Raw genomic sequence first — 15,326 nt, 5'->3', positions numbered from 1 at the left:
CATGTTACAGTTCAAAGACAAGAGAGCCAAGAGGACAATAAATACCATTCTACCATGATCTTGTGTTCAGATGTTCTCAAGGACATGTCATTTTTTTCAATGCATAGTCTTAACATTTGTTCAAGGTGTATAGAAATATATAGAAAATTATGTTTTGTCAGAGCCAGAGGAAAGTAGAATATGGCATAGCAGCTCATTTATCCATAATACCACAAAATAAACGTTGGCGTCCTATATTCCAATCTTTAACATAAGTGTATATTCTTGTATACAGCTCTCTGTGTATGAATGTGATAAAAACAAACATGGAAATATGTAATAAATATTTTTGTATTTAAGTTTAAATAGTTTTATATCCCAGTAAACTCTAGCTAAAATAAATGAGCCTACCTCGGTTTTCCACATCAATAAATCGCTAGGACTTCAAGGATCACGTGAACATACACGGTAAATGTATTTCCTCGAGGTGACCGTCAGAGGAAACCTTTCACTATCCGCGTGTAGAGACGTTCGTAAAGTGATTCGTTTGTGTTTAGAACGACCAAGTAGCAGAACGAATACGTTAGCGTTAACTTCTCAGAGTGCCTTTGAAGAGCGTGGAAATAACGTTTGGAATTTGCGCCCAGTCGCCATTAGCAACAGTCGGTAGAACTAATGCGGAGTTCACGCCATGCGGCTGCTACCGTGGGCTCGAGATGACAACACGTGACTTTCTATTTTGGAGCTGTTCAGGTATGAGACTGGGAATATAATTATGCGTTTCTATAGCATCACAATCAAAAGCCTAAATGAATCTGCAGTGGCCAGGTGGTACCTGTAAGAGCTCTCAGAATAGACGAATCTTGCAAGCTGTAATCACAAGAACATGAACGCTTTTTACATGTCGAAACCTCGAAATTAGAGCAATTTCTTTGTCAGATAGCCTATGTCATTCATAACTATTTGCATCGTTGAAAGCAACATACGATTCGCGAACAAATGACTCTTATGAACCGGTTCTTTTTAATGAATCAGTCCAAAAAGTTTCACGAAACTCTCGAACTCTCTCGTGAGTTACCGTTGTCTAAATTGGACTAACTCAGCGAATCTTTTATATGTTTTTTGGCGACCGATTCGAAATGAACTGGTAATCTTTTTCAAATTGTTAAAATATTTTACAAAATGTATTGGTTGTCATTGATTGGAGCTACAGTTTCATTAAATGAAATAGAGTAAAATTCATTTGATATGATATACAGATATGATTAGTATCATTTGTAATTTTTCAATGTGTCTGTAGTCTGCTTATTAAACATTTAAGAAGAATGTATGCTTAAAAATGTTACTGAGGTTTGTCCATCTCTCCCTTTCAGCATTCCTTGATGCCATTTTAATTGAGGGATTCCACCAAGAATCCTGTTTGTGGTCAACAACTGATTGCTGGTCCAAAACCACTCTGTAGCTGTCCTCTGGAATAAAACCCCGGAAAAAGCTAAGGAACTGAAATCCCAGACATCATGACCATGTTTCCTCCCGGATGTCCACGAGCACAGTTGTCAGCCCCTTCAACGGATCTTACGGACAAACTCGGCAAACCACACAGGCAGGCCACACAGTCATTCTGCATTCAAAACTTACAAAGTTCCTCTGTTTCATTGTGCTGAACTTTATTATGTGGTATATGGTGGCAGCTTTAACAATACAACAACAAAAACACTGATTTAGTATACACTCAATCTCGAACGTCTATGCTCAAAAAGTCTGCTCTACACTTTAATTGTTGGGTCCAAACATATTTCTAACCTGGTTTCTAACCAAACTTGTAGAAAAGTCAGAGAGCAACACATTTGTGATTTTAATCAATGAAATACCTCCAGCACTACCTCATATTTGACATATTTAAAATACATTTGGAAAAGTGAAAAACTTCCGTCACTCTGTGGCTTTAAATCCACGCAAGGCTCTGTGATGGCATTTGCCAGTCAGCCAGGAACAATTTCCCACACTATTATCCCTCTGAACCTGAACAGCCTTCCTGAATCCTCGCCCACCCATGGCAGCTTGTGTCTTTTTTTTTTTTTGTCTAGCTTAAGCCTGAGCAGTTATGCCACTGTAAATTTAGCCATTTCAGACATTCAGTCACTTCTCTCAGCTAATATAGAGACATGAGTGACCCGCCAGTGCTTTTACAGACTCTTTGTCCTGTGTGTGCGCTCTGATCATGTATTGTATTAGCAGAACGAATATGTAAAAAGCAGGGGGAATGGATGGTAGATGGAGAACATGAATGTGCTGGGAGCAGGGCAAAGCTTGGAATGAGTCCAACGTAACTTTCGCACAAGTGGAGGCCAGACACCATCACCAGGCGTGTGAAAAATAATGAAACAGTAACATAAAAAGCACAGCTTTGCTCTGCATGCCTGTGATCAAAGCAGCAAGATCACAGAATTAGGTTATGAAAGCAGTTAAATTCGATAACTGATGTGATTACCTTAAAAAATGAAAATTAGTCATTAATTACTCACCCTCATGTCGTACCAAACCCATAAAACCTTTGTTCATCTACAGAACACTAATTATTTTTTTATTAAATCTTTCTAACCCTGCATAAACAGTAACGTAACTACCACTTTCAAGGCCCAGAAAGGTAATGAGGACATTGTTAAATTAGAATTGTCATTTTTGTTAAATTAGAATTTTCATTTTTGGGTGAAATATCCCTTTAAACTGTCAAACAAAAGTGAAATGGTTGATGTGCGTTTTACAAACAGAACTGCAGTCAATGCCATTAACTGTTTCTGAACAAGTTTAAAATGGCATTTGTGATGTCACGAAAACAATTTTCGAATAAAGCAGTTTCCTAACATCATAGGTTTGAGAGAATCAAAATTACAACATTTATGTGATGATACTGGTCTGATTATTTTTTCCCTGAGTGAATTATTCACTCACATGACTCAAGGTGAAGGCATTTTTATGTATATGTAGGAATATATTTATTTATTTATTTATTTATTATTTCTTTTAAGAAAAGTAAATACTTAGCAAGAATGCAAAACCTTTTCTTTTGAACTTTCTATTCAAGAAAGAATCCTGAAAAAAAGTATCATGGATTCCACCAAAATACTAATCAGCAGAGATGTTTTCAATAAGAAATGTTTCTTGAGCATCAAATCAGCATAATTTAATGATTTCTGAGGGTTCATATGACACCCAAGACTGGGTTGCTGAAAACTCAGCTTTGCCATCACAGGAATAAAGAGAGATGCTTAGCACTTGTTGGCCCTTTTGCCTTCTGTCTGCGGTCCAGCTCACCCCTAAACCATCTCGATTGGGTTCAGGTCCGGTGACTGTGGAGGGCAGGTCATCTGGCGCAGCACCCCATCACTCTCCTTCTTGGTCAAATAGCCGTTGATGCCCTTCAGTGTGACCATTTTTATAGTCATGAAAATAAAGAAAACTCTTTGAATGAGAAGGTGTGTCCAAACTTTTGGTCTGTACTGTATATTAAAATAGAAAACATAAATTGTAATATTTCACAGTATTGCTGTTTACTGTATTTTTAATTCGAATAAATGCAGCCTTGGTGAGGATAAGATACTTTTTTTATATAAACATTATAAAATATTACTTACCCTGTAAAATATGCAGTATCTTTTCTACATTTATGATCTGGGAGTCCAGTCTGCATGTGTGTGGTGTGCCTAGTGACAACCTAAACCTGTTTTTTGGATGACTGTTGACCTTCACCTCTCTACCAACCCAGGCTCTTAAACATGGCGTGACGATGCTCTTTAAGCTACCACCCAGGAACCAACGCTGCCTGCAGCTCAACCTGGTTGATGGATCTGAGTGCAGCCGCCAACCTCCAATCACCCCAGACACGAGCCCCAGGACCCTGTACCACCCCAAGGTACAGCTCTGTCACGCTCACACAAGATATTTAAAGTGACATGCAAAGGAAAAGAAGTCATCTGTGAAATTCAAATGGTAAAATGTTACTGTGCTCAATATAGGCAGCAGATCAGACCTGATGAGCCTCGATACAAACAGTTGGCGCACAATCAGTAATGAGTGGGCAGAATGCTGGATACTGATACCATATTTTTCAGCATGTCCATATGGAATATATGTTACTAACATATTTTAATGAGAAAAGGTAAATCCCAGCAGGACTGTGAAAAAACCACAGACTGTAAGTATTGGAATAAACTGCTGTAGTATTTGCAGGTAGACTTTCATAAACAATTGCCAGAGAAATTCTTTCCTCCAAATGGATATTTATTCAAAGAAGGTATTTCAAAATATATTAAAGCAGAAAACAGTTATTTAAAATTGCAATATATATATATATATATATATATACACACACACATACACGCATAAATATATTTATAATATTACCAATAAATATGTAAATGAAATTGCGTGTGTACATGGAATATTATGGAGTTGAATACTACAGAACTGTTTCTGTTAAAGGGGTCATATAATGCGATTTAAGTTTTTCCTTTCTCTTTGGAGTTTAACTCTAAACTCTTGGTGCATTAAGAAGATCTGTAAAATTTCAAAGACTAAAGTCTCAAATCCAAAAATATATTCTTTATCAAAGAATACACTCCCCTAAAACGGCTTATTTAAACATACCCCACATGTCTACATCACTATGTGGAACATATATTATTTGCATAATGCCGCCCAAATGTTCACGCAAAGAAAGAAGGCACGGTTTCAGTAACCGCAGTTAGTGTTGAAGCAGCCATGTCAGGGAGATGCTGTGTGTATCTAGGCAAAAGGAAAAGCACTTTATTCGGCCTTCCAAAAGTAGATGCATTTACTTACAACAGAACAGCAATGCATTTTATGGACGACCGTTTCGGGAACCTAGGAGAGGAGGTAATTCTGACTTCGCTATGACAACCTGATGTTTCTTAATCAGCTACTGTAAGTATATTTTGTTATTAGTTTAATGTGTGTGTGTGTGTGTGTGTGTGTGTGTGTGGACGCGCTGTGAGAGAGAGAAAGAGACAGGGTCCCACAGTGGTGTCAGCTGTCTTAACGTCCACGGCTTGTGTACTGCAAAAACAAATGAGCTTCGTCACTGTGTCCGTCACATGACTCTGTTCTTCTTTCAGGCTTGAACTGATGGTAAAACTAAGGACATTATTAACTGTCTTTTCATTTATTTTTATTTATTTGAAAGATGAAGCTTGCAATTATGGAAAGGGGCATTACATTTCTGACAAATGCTTGCGGTGTTCGGCCAATCAGAATGCACTGGTTCAGTTGGCCAATCAGAGATGACTGCTCTTGTCAGAAGGAGGGACTTTGTAGAAAACGACAACTTTGAGAGAGGTGGGGCATAGAAGACCTACAATATTGTACAGTATTTGAAAAATAGTTTTTTTTGTTTGTTTTTTTTACATTAGAGCATGTCAAAATATTCTGTTACACCAAATACACAAAATAATGATCTTTAAAAAGCATCATATGACCCCTTTAAAAATAAAAACACACCCTACAGGGTATCTTTGACCCTTTTTGCATTCTAGTGGTTGGCAGCTTTGGTTGAGTTCTAATTCTATGTGATTTTTCAATCAATCATATCACGTATTATAGACTTCACCTCCCTTTTCAGCTGGACTGTTATAAGAAAATTCATGGAGGTACGATAAGATAATGAGCTATTAATATATGCCAGGGTGGGGGGTACATTTGCGTATTTGAGCTTTAACCCACCTTGTGTGGTTCGACCACGCTGACACAAATGCAAACATATGTGATGGTCTGTGTCACATGCGATCCCGATGACTTTAGTCTTTGGAGGTCATTAGCTGGTGTTGGACCAATTACATTCTTTGCATACTGAACTAATCTGGGGTTCTGCTGTCGAGGTTCCTCACCATTAGTGTGTTTGCTTATCCATTTCCTTCCCTCCCTCCAATTAACATGTCCCTCACTCTGGGTTTGTTCTGCCGGTGTGTGTTGCTGTGACGCCTGTCCATCACCCTGAGTCCCTCTGAAAGGACACTTTAAAAGTGAGAACAATGCTGCCACCTCTCAATCACCGCTGAGTGGTATTGGTACTCAAATGAGTGTTCTTCCCTGGGGTGTGTTTTGTCTTGCTGGGTCTCTCGGTCTGCTCTGTGATGAATCTTAACTGTAAACAGGGCTGTCATGCGTTACCATGGCGAGGGCTGAGGCGAGACAGGTGTCATCAGTGACGTGGTTGAAAGCAGGGCGGATTAACAAGCACAGGATTCCAGTAGAGGGGAGTCCACCACTCTGCCCCTCCTGCGCTCTTCTCTGAGCCCTCTGGAAGAGCCATCAGGCCCCAGAGGCACCCAGCAGGTAGCCTACTCCCTGCAGCCAGGCACAGGGCCTGCCTGCCCTCCTCTTAACCCCAGGAGCATCGACAGCCATCCCAACCACCACAGGGATCCTCTGGCCCAGCCCCCTTGCTCTCCTCTTTCTCTCTTCTCTGCTTTTTCTTTCCCTCCTTCTTTGACTTTTTATCGTTTGTTTCTTTTTGTCTTCACTAAAGCTCTGACACCTTTCAGACCCCCAGTGCTCTCATTTTCTCTCTCTCTCATTTAAAAAGTACTTTATCGGCATGACTGTATTTACAAGTTATGACAAGAAATTTCAATGTACAATATAACAACAAAAACATATTAAAATAAGGTTTACTTATTTTTCTGTTCTTAATATGCTTTTAATGAATGGAAATACACAAGTAACAATGACAGAAAAAAAGTACCATAACTGCCATTATGTCTGAAAAAATGTTGGATATTCCAGTAATTCCACTCTGGCACCTTGCCCACATCAGACATGGTTGTCAACACTTCAGGAGAGCTATGTGCTTTCCAGGAGTGCCATTCCACCCTCCACATATCTGCCTCTCTCTCTCTCTTTCTTTCTCTCTCTCTCTCTCTCTCTCTTTACAAATCCAATCCATCAAAAGCGTTAAAAATGCCATTCCATTGAATATTTAAAACTATCTACCAAATTGTCGGCAGAAGCATTGCATTAGGGATAATTAAATCCAATTTAGAATGAATTGGCTTCATCTTGTGCTGGTTTAATAATGATTCCTGCATTGAAAAGTCTCAAATGAAATCCATGCAAGACTTAAGAGAGAAATTAGATATTTATTGTAAATCCTTCTGCAAAAATGCATCTTTTTTTCCCTTAAGCTCTGTTCTTGTATATTCAGGTGTTTATGGTGTTGTGCAGGTTGACAGCAGCTCATCTGCAGACTAGTCATCCTGCAGTTGATTAGGCAATGAGCAACAGACAGTTAGACACAAAGTTAACCAGGAGCCCAGCTCTGCCTCAGGCCATGCTGAAGCACGCAGCCATGGAATGAGATGGTTGACTTTTCAGTGCTCCATTAATATCGGTCCACTTGAACACCTAGCCCAATGTGTACAAAAAAGAAAGAACTAAAACTTGTCATGTCAACAGCTCATCACAAAATGGACACACACGTATGACATAAGGCTATATTTTACTAATAAAACATTAGAGCTTATCAATAAAATGCATTTTTATGGAACAACATTTTGCAGTTTGTCTGTTTTTAGTAATTATATAATTATATTTATAATATTAATATAATTTATATAAATATGATTAGAATCCCTTATTGAATATCATCAGTCATGTAGAATTGGGGAGAGCGGTGTGTTGTAATATTTTGTTTCAACATCTGTAACTCAAACCTTCATAGGTCTACAATATTCCCATATTTATCTGCTACAGTTGTTTTAGAAATCCACTATTAATCTCTGAACTGTTGGAATTAAGTACAAATTATATATAAAGAGTGTCGTTGTGTGTGTATACGTGTGTGTGTTGTACCTTACACGTGCAACAGTTCTGAGTGGTGCCCTCCTGTGGAACAAACTATTGTTGCATGGGACATTCCACAGCTCGTGTTCCTCAAATGAGTGCTTATAGAGTTTATCGTTGTCCATTTAGTATTCCCATAAAGAGAATGTGTTTGTAGTGATAGCGCGCACAAACATAAATATGAACTCTGTATATCTAGGTCTAATATCATCCCATCTGTTGGTGATTATTTTAATTAATTGCTAATCAAATACGTTTCACCTGTAGTTTTAGACCTTTTCATCGTCAACATTTCATTTGACGGGCGTGGGCTATAAGGTATTTAACTATTTAAAAACCTGCGAAAAGGGGGGGGGCCTGTCTTGAGTGATGGTGGGCCATCAGAATTTACTCTGATGTCTGTTTTTGAAAAGTAACATAATGGAGGGTGGGGCTGATTTATTTTGACGTTTAATTAGTCCAGATTAGAAATAGATTTTATTATTTTTATTTTCTTGACTAAATGCTGCCTTGTAATATTTTCGCACATCTTTTTATTAATTATTATTTGAAGCCTATATTTAGGCTAGTTAACATTAAATTTATTTAAATAGCATTTCTGAAAAGTTGTAATTTAGTATCATGCGTGATTTGGTACTTTTATATGTAACATGAAATAACATATCAGAGCTATGTCATTTAATGACTGATTCTTACAGACTTTTATGAGAGTTTAAACAGCATTGCCAGTGCTTGACCAGAAATCCCATTTCACACAGGTGTTATCCTTCTGATGATATAGGGATTTTTGTTTTGAGAAGAAGAAAAAAAAGCTAATCGTCTGTAATCCTTTTAATATGTCTCTCACTTTCCTTCTGCAATACACAAGTCAGCGACAAACCAGTTCTGCGGTCTGCTGCGTTGCACAATAGCCTCGGTTTCAGTTTTGAAATCAGAATAAACTGATTTTACCCACTTGATCTTTGATTATTATAGGTTTGGATGAGCATATATCTTTTTATTTTCATTTTTATTATTATTATGTTTTATTTTATTTTTATTTCCTGTCCAATAAAGTCCTAAATGAATTATTCTAATTAATTTGACATTTTATTATTAACCGAGCATATGAATGCGCGCTCCTCTAAACTCCTCCGATTGTTTATGGACTCAGGTGAAGGCATATTTAAAAAAAAAAAAAAATGGCTCGAGGTGGGGGTTTGGGTGAGACCCCCCTGCTTTTGTTCTATTGAAAAGGGGGCTTGTTCCTCCAGGACCAACCCTACCATTTTAACCAGGGGTGTCAGTGCGAGCGGGGTTGACATTGGAGACTGACTGGCAATAAGAGAAGAGGAGGGGATAAGAGAGTTCAGCAGCACTGCTTCTTGAAGAAAGCTCATCAGATGCACTGTTCTGCCTCTTCTGTCTGACATTCACGCAGGAGTCAGACTGAATCAAACGCCAAAGGATCTATTTCTGCTGCGCTCATCATCTTCATGGAGCACGGGACTTGATCTGTATGATTAGGTGCATTAGAAGCTCTTTCGCTAAAACTTGAAAAGTAAATCGTTTACATGCTGTGAGTTATGCGTTAAGTGCACTTATTTGACGTTCTCGTGTTTATGAAGGAAATCCAGTTAGTGCTGATATTAGTCACTCGTGTCAGTCTGAAAATAACGTCCTGGACATATTTGTTCTGCTTCTGATCAGCAGATCTAGTAATTTGCCAGTTGATCTTTTCATCATATGTTGCGAGTCACAGTTTGGATAACAACGCAGGACTTTATACGTTTCAACTGGAAAACCTGATTTTTGTTTTTAAAACTTCTGCAAATTACACTCTTTTTTCTGTGAGGCCCTTCCAATCCAGCAACATGAGACTCATTCCATCACGACTGAGTTATCTGTAAGTATATTTCCTTCATTATTTCTTTTCACACGTTCACAGCTTCGCTTTCCAAAGTCTAATGTGAGATTTTCTCTTTTGCAGATTTCTTCACCTCTTTGCGTTTTCCTACTATGCTCAGGTATGTGCAACATCTTTTAATATGCTTATTTCCTGTTATTTTAATTTACCTATACATATTGTTAGATAAACTACATATATTGTTAAAGAAAAACACAATTACTCTAATATATTAATCCCATACTTAGATACTTTATTAGAGCTAGAGGATGCGTAAACACGCGCTCCTAAATTAAGATTAGTATACAGTTGTTTTGAATAGAAATGCACGTATAGCCGTTAAATTAAAAGGCAGTAAAAGAGCGATGGGAAAGGATGTTCTTATCAGATGGGTATCACAGTGGGCGCTGTAACCTGGCAGGTAACACTAACATTCTGGCACAGGCGCGTGGGCATGAGCGCGTGAAGTATGCCAGCTTTGAGTCAATGATAAAACATGTCGTGGGACCATAACAACATAAAGTGCTCAACTTCGGCGTATAGGACAGTTTGGCTTGAAATGTAATTAATTTTAAGCCACAAACGACACTTTTCTTAACAGCGCATTTTGTTTTCTAAAATCCAAAATGTAAAAATTAAGTGAATACGTTACGGATACCTTTTTCTAATTTCGATTGCATTAGGACTATTTTAAATCATCACATTGGAGCGCGGTGTAATTTATAGGCTACTATGAACGAATGATGAAGCAATTTGTGCAGGTATTGATTATATGGGATTTAATTTCTGACAGGTAACCATTCAGTCCTCGCCTAATTTTACACAGCATGTGAGTGAGCAAAGTAAGGTGACGGACCGGGTCAGCCGTAGACTAATCCGGACCTACCAGCTTTACAGTCGAACCAGTGGCAAACACGTGCAAGTTCTGGCCAACAAGAAAATCAACGCCATGGCCGAGGATGGTGACTCTCATGGTAAGACCATCCTCCTTATTTGTCTCGCATCAAATCATAAAGTCTCTTTATTCAAGCCATGAAACCTTTTGTGATGCTTTGGCGTTGTGAGGAATTATTTTAAATTCATTTTGCATGCAAATATTTTGTGAAATACATTGAAGAACACAAGTTGTTCTTTTTAGCCGCATTGGGGTCTCGGCTATATGGTTCTTCAGAGATCAAAAAGCTTTTTCATTGTTGGTTCTTACAAATCACAGTGTATCCAAAGTCCCACTACACCTGTTTTCTGAAAAACTAGATAACAAAACGGATTACTCTTATTTTGTGGATCTCTGTGGTACACTGCAGTTTAATTGTTGGGCACCTTGTGAGTTGGTGAAGTTAAAAAAGCAGTAGAGTGCAAAAAATGTGAAATGTATTCTAGATTGTTGAAGGTGAGTCTCTAGAGAGACGTGCGGGTCTGGAAGAGCCATTAGAACTCATCTTACTTCAACCTTCTGAACATTTCCTGAAGAACGTTCCCCTCCTCTCCTGACCAGCTCAGGATGAAAATATGTCTAGCCGAATTCTAACCCCAATGTTTGCTTTATGGTCATTCTGTCCTGATGAGAGATCTCATAGAACCTAAATACCCTATCTAACTGCTTTAAGTATTTCAAGGATCAGTTTTATGATTAATGTGTATCTTTGGTTTTCTGAAATAATACATCAGTGATAAAGTGTTCTGTTTGTATAATATGATAATTTATACAATCATAAGTTTGGATAAAATATTGTATAAGCTCCTCACAAAAAATGTCAAATACATAAACATGAACAAAATAAAAACATTTCACTTGCATATTTGTTACTTTATCTAAATCAGATCTGTATTATTTGTATGTCTTACTTGCATGTTTTTGCCACATTCAAACCCAGTAATTACCAGCTCTGTTGTGGTATTTTTGGAAGCCTGGCTCTAGCTCTGCATGGTTTTGGTGACATCCATGTCACCTGAGCATGTTGTAGAGACAGCAGGGCTGTTAGTTCGGGCCAGTGCCTGGCTCTGGGCTTGTGGTTGGGCTCTTCACCAGCAGGTTATCTGACCCCCTCCATTTGAACCGTAGCTCTTTACAATCACTCAGAGTACAGGGGCTGAATCAGAGAATAGCTGCAAGTGCTAAATCTTGGCATGGAGGATATATATCATGGAAAGTCAGCTTCACTGCAGTCACTGCCCTGATTTTCTTGTAATATGTTTTCTTATAATAAATTTCATAATTAGTTTTAAATTGATTATTATTTGTATTTATTATTATAAAAAAAATAAAATAAATGGTGCATATTACTGAAATATTTCAGAGGTTTTTTGTTTGTTTGTTTGCTTTTTGTAACATGGATGATATAATCATTCAGATATTGTTTATGTACTTACATAAAAGGTAAAACGTCGAGAGTCCTGCCAGGGAGCATTTGGTTCCTTCCAGAAGAATTGAAGTGCACATGTTTTTATCATTCTGCTGGAATTTAAGCTTACAAAAATCCTAAAAGTAGTCCCTTTAGATTTCACCTGTTTATGCCGGTATATCTCTGTGTGCATATGTGCATGTGTGTTTACTCGTGAAATGTTCCTATTGATTGACTGATGGTAATTTAGATTTTCCAAATCACAACATCTAATAATAATAATAATAAAAAACGTCTTTTTTTTTTTCTTCCAGCCAAGCTCATAGTGGAGACGGATACATTTGGGAGTCGAGTTCGAATTAAAGGAGCTGAAACGGGATTCTACATCTGCATGAACAGGAGAGGGAAACTGATTGGCAAGGTATGAAAAAAAAGTCATTATATAATCATTCTATAACTGATAATAGTGCTCAGTTTACATAATCTGTAACACAAACACAGCATATGTATCTGTCATTTTTCTGTCCAGATTGAAAGGTTTTTGATGAATGAGAATAAGAAGAGAAAGTGAGCGATATACCAGATAAATCAGAAATTCAGAAACATCACTCATATAGTCATGTAGTAGTTTCAACATTCAATTGCTTGTGGACGTCCCTGATTTTATGATTATTAAGGAGATTGTTCAAAAAATCAAACAAAGAGTTTTGTCTTTTCTGTTAGTGGGCACCAGAGAATTTCTGGTTGCAGTACCGGTAGGTAAAATGGAGTGTGAAGAATGGGATCTATCTTCCTTTTTTTAGCTGGCTACTCTTGTTCCAATGTGGATTTGTGCCTTCTCCTTGCTGTGAATGGTAATAAAGTGGGATGGAGGTTCGGCCCCCACCTCCCAGCACCCTGCCAGGTGGACCATCTGCTTGGCACCCCTGATCTTATGCTATCTGACATATTGGCCGCCCAACGACAGCCTGCATGAGAGAGGGTTTTTTCTGTTGTAGCTTTTTATTGGTTAATATGCAAGCATTTTGGATTTGAGAATTTAAACAGGCCATTTTGTTAAGAGGCTGGGGAAAGGTTTGGCTCCTTACCCCATTTGCATTTACTGGCCGGATAATGTTTTAAGGCCCCGTTGTTATGAACGTAAAATGATGCAGTGCATCTATAAGAGGAAAAAAACTAAACTATATAGCGTTTCTGTTGTTCAATGCCTTGAAGAAACGTAAATATTACAGTAATAGATTCTGAACTCAACACTTTAAGGTTTCTGTCTTCATAATGAACACATTTTATTAAATTTTTTGAGGAAAAAATCCACACTGGTGTTTACTGAAAGGGGAAAGTCATTGGCTTCTGCTGTCCTTTCTTTCTCTTGATCTTGGATCGTAATGACTTAAGCATATGCTGTGTGCGTGTGGGGAAGCCCTATGTAAACTGGAGCGGACCTTTTCCGAAATACTTTTAGATAAGCTTCATATTTCTAACTTAAGCTAAAATGTTGTCTTTATCTTGTCCTCACAGAGAAACGGTCAGGGGAAAGACTGCATTTTCTCAGAGATAGTCTTGGAGAACAATTACACTGCTCTACAGAATGTGAAGTATGAAGGCTGGTACATGGCCTTCACACGCAAAGGCAGACCCCGCAAGGGCTCCAAAACCAGGCAACATCAGCGGGAAGTCCACTTCATGAAGAGGCTGCCCAAAGGACACCAAATCGCAGAGCACAGACCCTTTGATTTCATCAACTACCCTTTCAACAGACGGACTAAACGCACCCGCTCCTCAGGAGAGCGTTGAAGAGTGAAGCCGGAGAAAAGGAGAGGACAGAGAGCGAGAGACTTTCTCAAACCGTGAACAGACTCCTCTCATTGACTCCTGCAAACATTTTTTTGTACTGAGCAACAATATACCTAACCTTTTAGATTTCTATGAATTTCCAGAAATAACAAAAAAAAAAAGAGAGAGAAAAAAAGAGAGAAAAAAAAAGAGATCTATTTTTGTACCCCTGACTTTTAGTACTGACTTGTGTAAGAGTATAGAAAAGCGAAGCACGGGACGTGTAAGTGCTGACATTTTAGTTCATCCGTCTGTCCTCTCTTGTTCTGCTATGGTTTCATTTGATTTTAATGGTTCTAGAGTCATTTATAACTCGTATTGCTGCTCAAGGGGACTTGAAGGGCCTGAGAGAATGCACTGACAACACAAGGCTGTATTCGGTTACACAGGCAGCCGGGGCACCTCTCGACCACCCAGCGATAAGATACCCAGCTCATCTCTCAGTAACCTCTCTGGTTCTTGATTCTGGAACTCTCTGGAGATAAACACGGTTAAAGCAAACCGAGCTTTAAATACATATTTAAATGTGGCAGCTACATTTTGATTATCGCAGGTTTCCTACTGTGGTTTGAACCGTAAATTCCGAGGTGTATAAATGTATTGTATGGACTGTAGGAAAAGGTTCTGTTCTTTGTTGCATTTTGTTTGTCTGTTTTTTTATACAAATATAAATATATTTTTATTTGAGGATGTGTAAAATTATTTTAATGATGGAAATATTTATTTAAAAACCTGTAATAAATTTACCTTAGGATACTAACGTCTTTTGTCTAATATGTTCTGTTTTAATATGCAATTTTCCAAAAAATGAAATAATAATAATTTGTTCTGTGGAACATTATATATATATTTTTAAATATCTTTTTTGTTTTCCACAGAAGAAATACAGTAATTTCAGGATTGAAATTACATGTTGGTGAGTAAATAATAGCGTCATTTCATTTTTGGGTGAACTATCCCTTTAAAAAACATGAAATGTGTATAAAAGGCATCTATACATAGTTTAAAATTGCAAACAGGTCTTTTCCAGAAGCATTTTAGATGTTTCAATGGACTCGTCCATAGAAAATTAGGCCAGTTTGGTCTTTGTATGAAACAACTTGTCATTATGCAATAGCATCATAATAAATACCACCATTGTTTGCATAACCCTTCTGGTTAGAGACCAGTACAGAGTGAGATGGAGATACTGGGTCTCTCCCCCCAGAATGTTTGGAATGGCACAGCTCAGGTCAACAGCTCAGTAGGACTGTCTCTCCAGGGGGGCTACACTGTTTGGTCTCTCCTCTGGTTGAACCGGACACACTACAGCTCCCTGGCCCGGTCTCCTCACCCTTGCTCAGGTGTTTTTGTTTAATCTCAGACCTTTAACTCCCTGTAGCTTAATCTGATTGGAGGGGTATCTGTTTTGTCCGAGCAGGGGTGCTGTG

The 15,326-nt window shown here is 38.1% G+C and overlaps 1 protein-coding gene and 2 long non-coding RNA genes across 4 annotated transcripts; 2 read left to right on the top strand and 1 right to left on the bottom strand.

Annotated features, from left to right (window-relative positions):
- The first annotated feature begins 434 nt into the window (after nt 1–434).
- Nucleotides 435–6,646, top strand: LOC113112638 (uncharacterized). The gene is made up of 3 exons (XR_003293461.1): nt 435–732; nt 1,353–1,594; nt 3,746–6,646. It is a non-coding gene; the product is annotated as an uncharacterized LOC113112638 (long non-coding RNA).
- Nucleotides 6,647–7,113: 467 nt separating this feature from the next.
- On the bottom strand, nt 7,114–8,933 carry LOC113112637 (uncharacterized). The gene is made up of 2 exons (XR_003293460.1): nt 7,846–8,933; nt 7,114–7,398 (listed from the first exon to the last, which is right to left on the bottom strand). It is a non-coding gene; the product is annotated as an uncharacterized LOC113112637 (long non-coding RNA).
- A 184-nt stretch (nt 8,934–9,117) lies between these two features.
- Nucleotides 9,118–14,652, top strand: LOC113112635 (fibroblast growth factor 8-like). Of its 2 annotated transcripts, none has more exons than XM_026278372.1 (5): nt 9,118–9,721; nt 9,806–9,842; nt 10,548–10,695; nt 12,378–12,484; nt 13,582–14,652. In XM_026278372.1, the coding sequence occupies exons 1-5, from the start codon at nt 9,690–9,692 to the stop codon at nt 13,855–13,857; spliced, it is 600 nt and encodes a 199-aa protein (XP_026134157.1). In that variant the 5' UTR covers nt 9,118–9,689; the 3' UTR covers nt 13,858–14,652. The 2 variants fall into 2 exon arrangements, with proteins under 2 accessions (XP_026134157.1, XP_026134156.1); XM_026278371.1 differs by having other exon boundaries at nt 9,124–9,721; nt 10,515–10,695.
- Nucleotides 14,653–15,326: the final 674 nt, after the last annotated feature.

This window comes from Carassius auratus, chromosome 13, assembly GCF_003368295.1.
Source record: "Carassius auratus strain Wakin chromosome 13, ASM336829v1, whole genome shotgun sequence".
Taxonomy (NCBI): Eukaryota; Metazoa; Chordata; class Actinopteri; order Cypriniformes; family Cyprinidae; genus Carassius; species Carassius auratus.
This window is presented reverse-complemented; position numbering and strand designations above follow the sequence as displayed.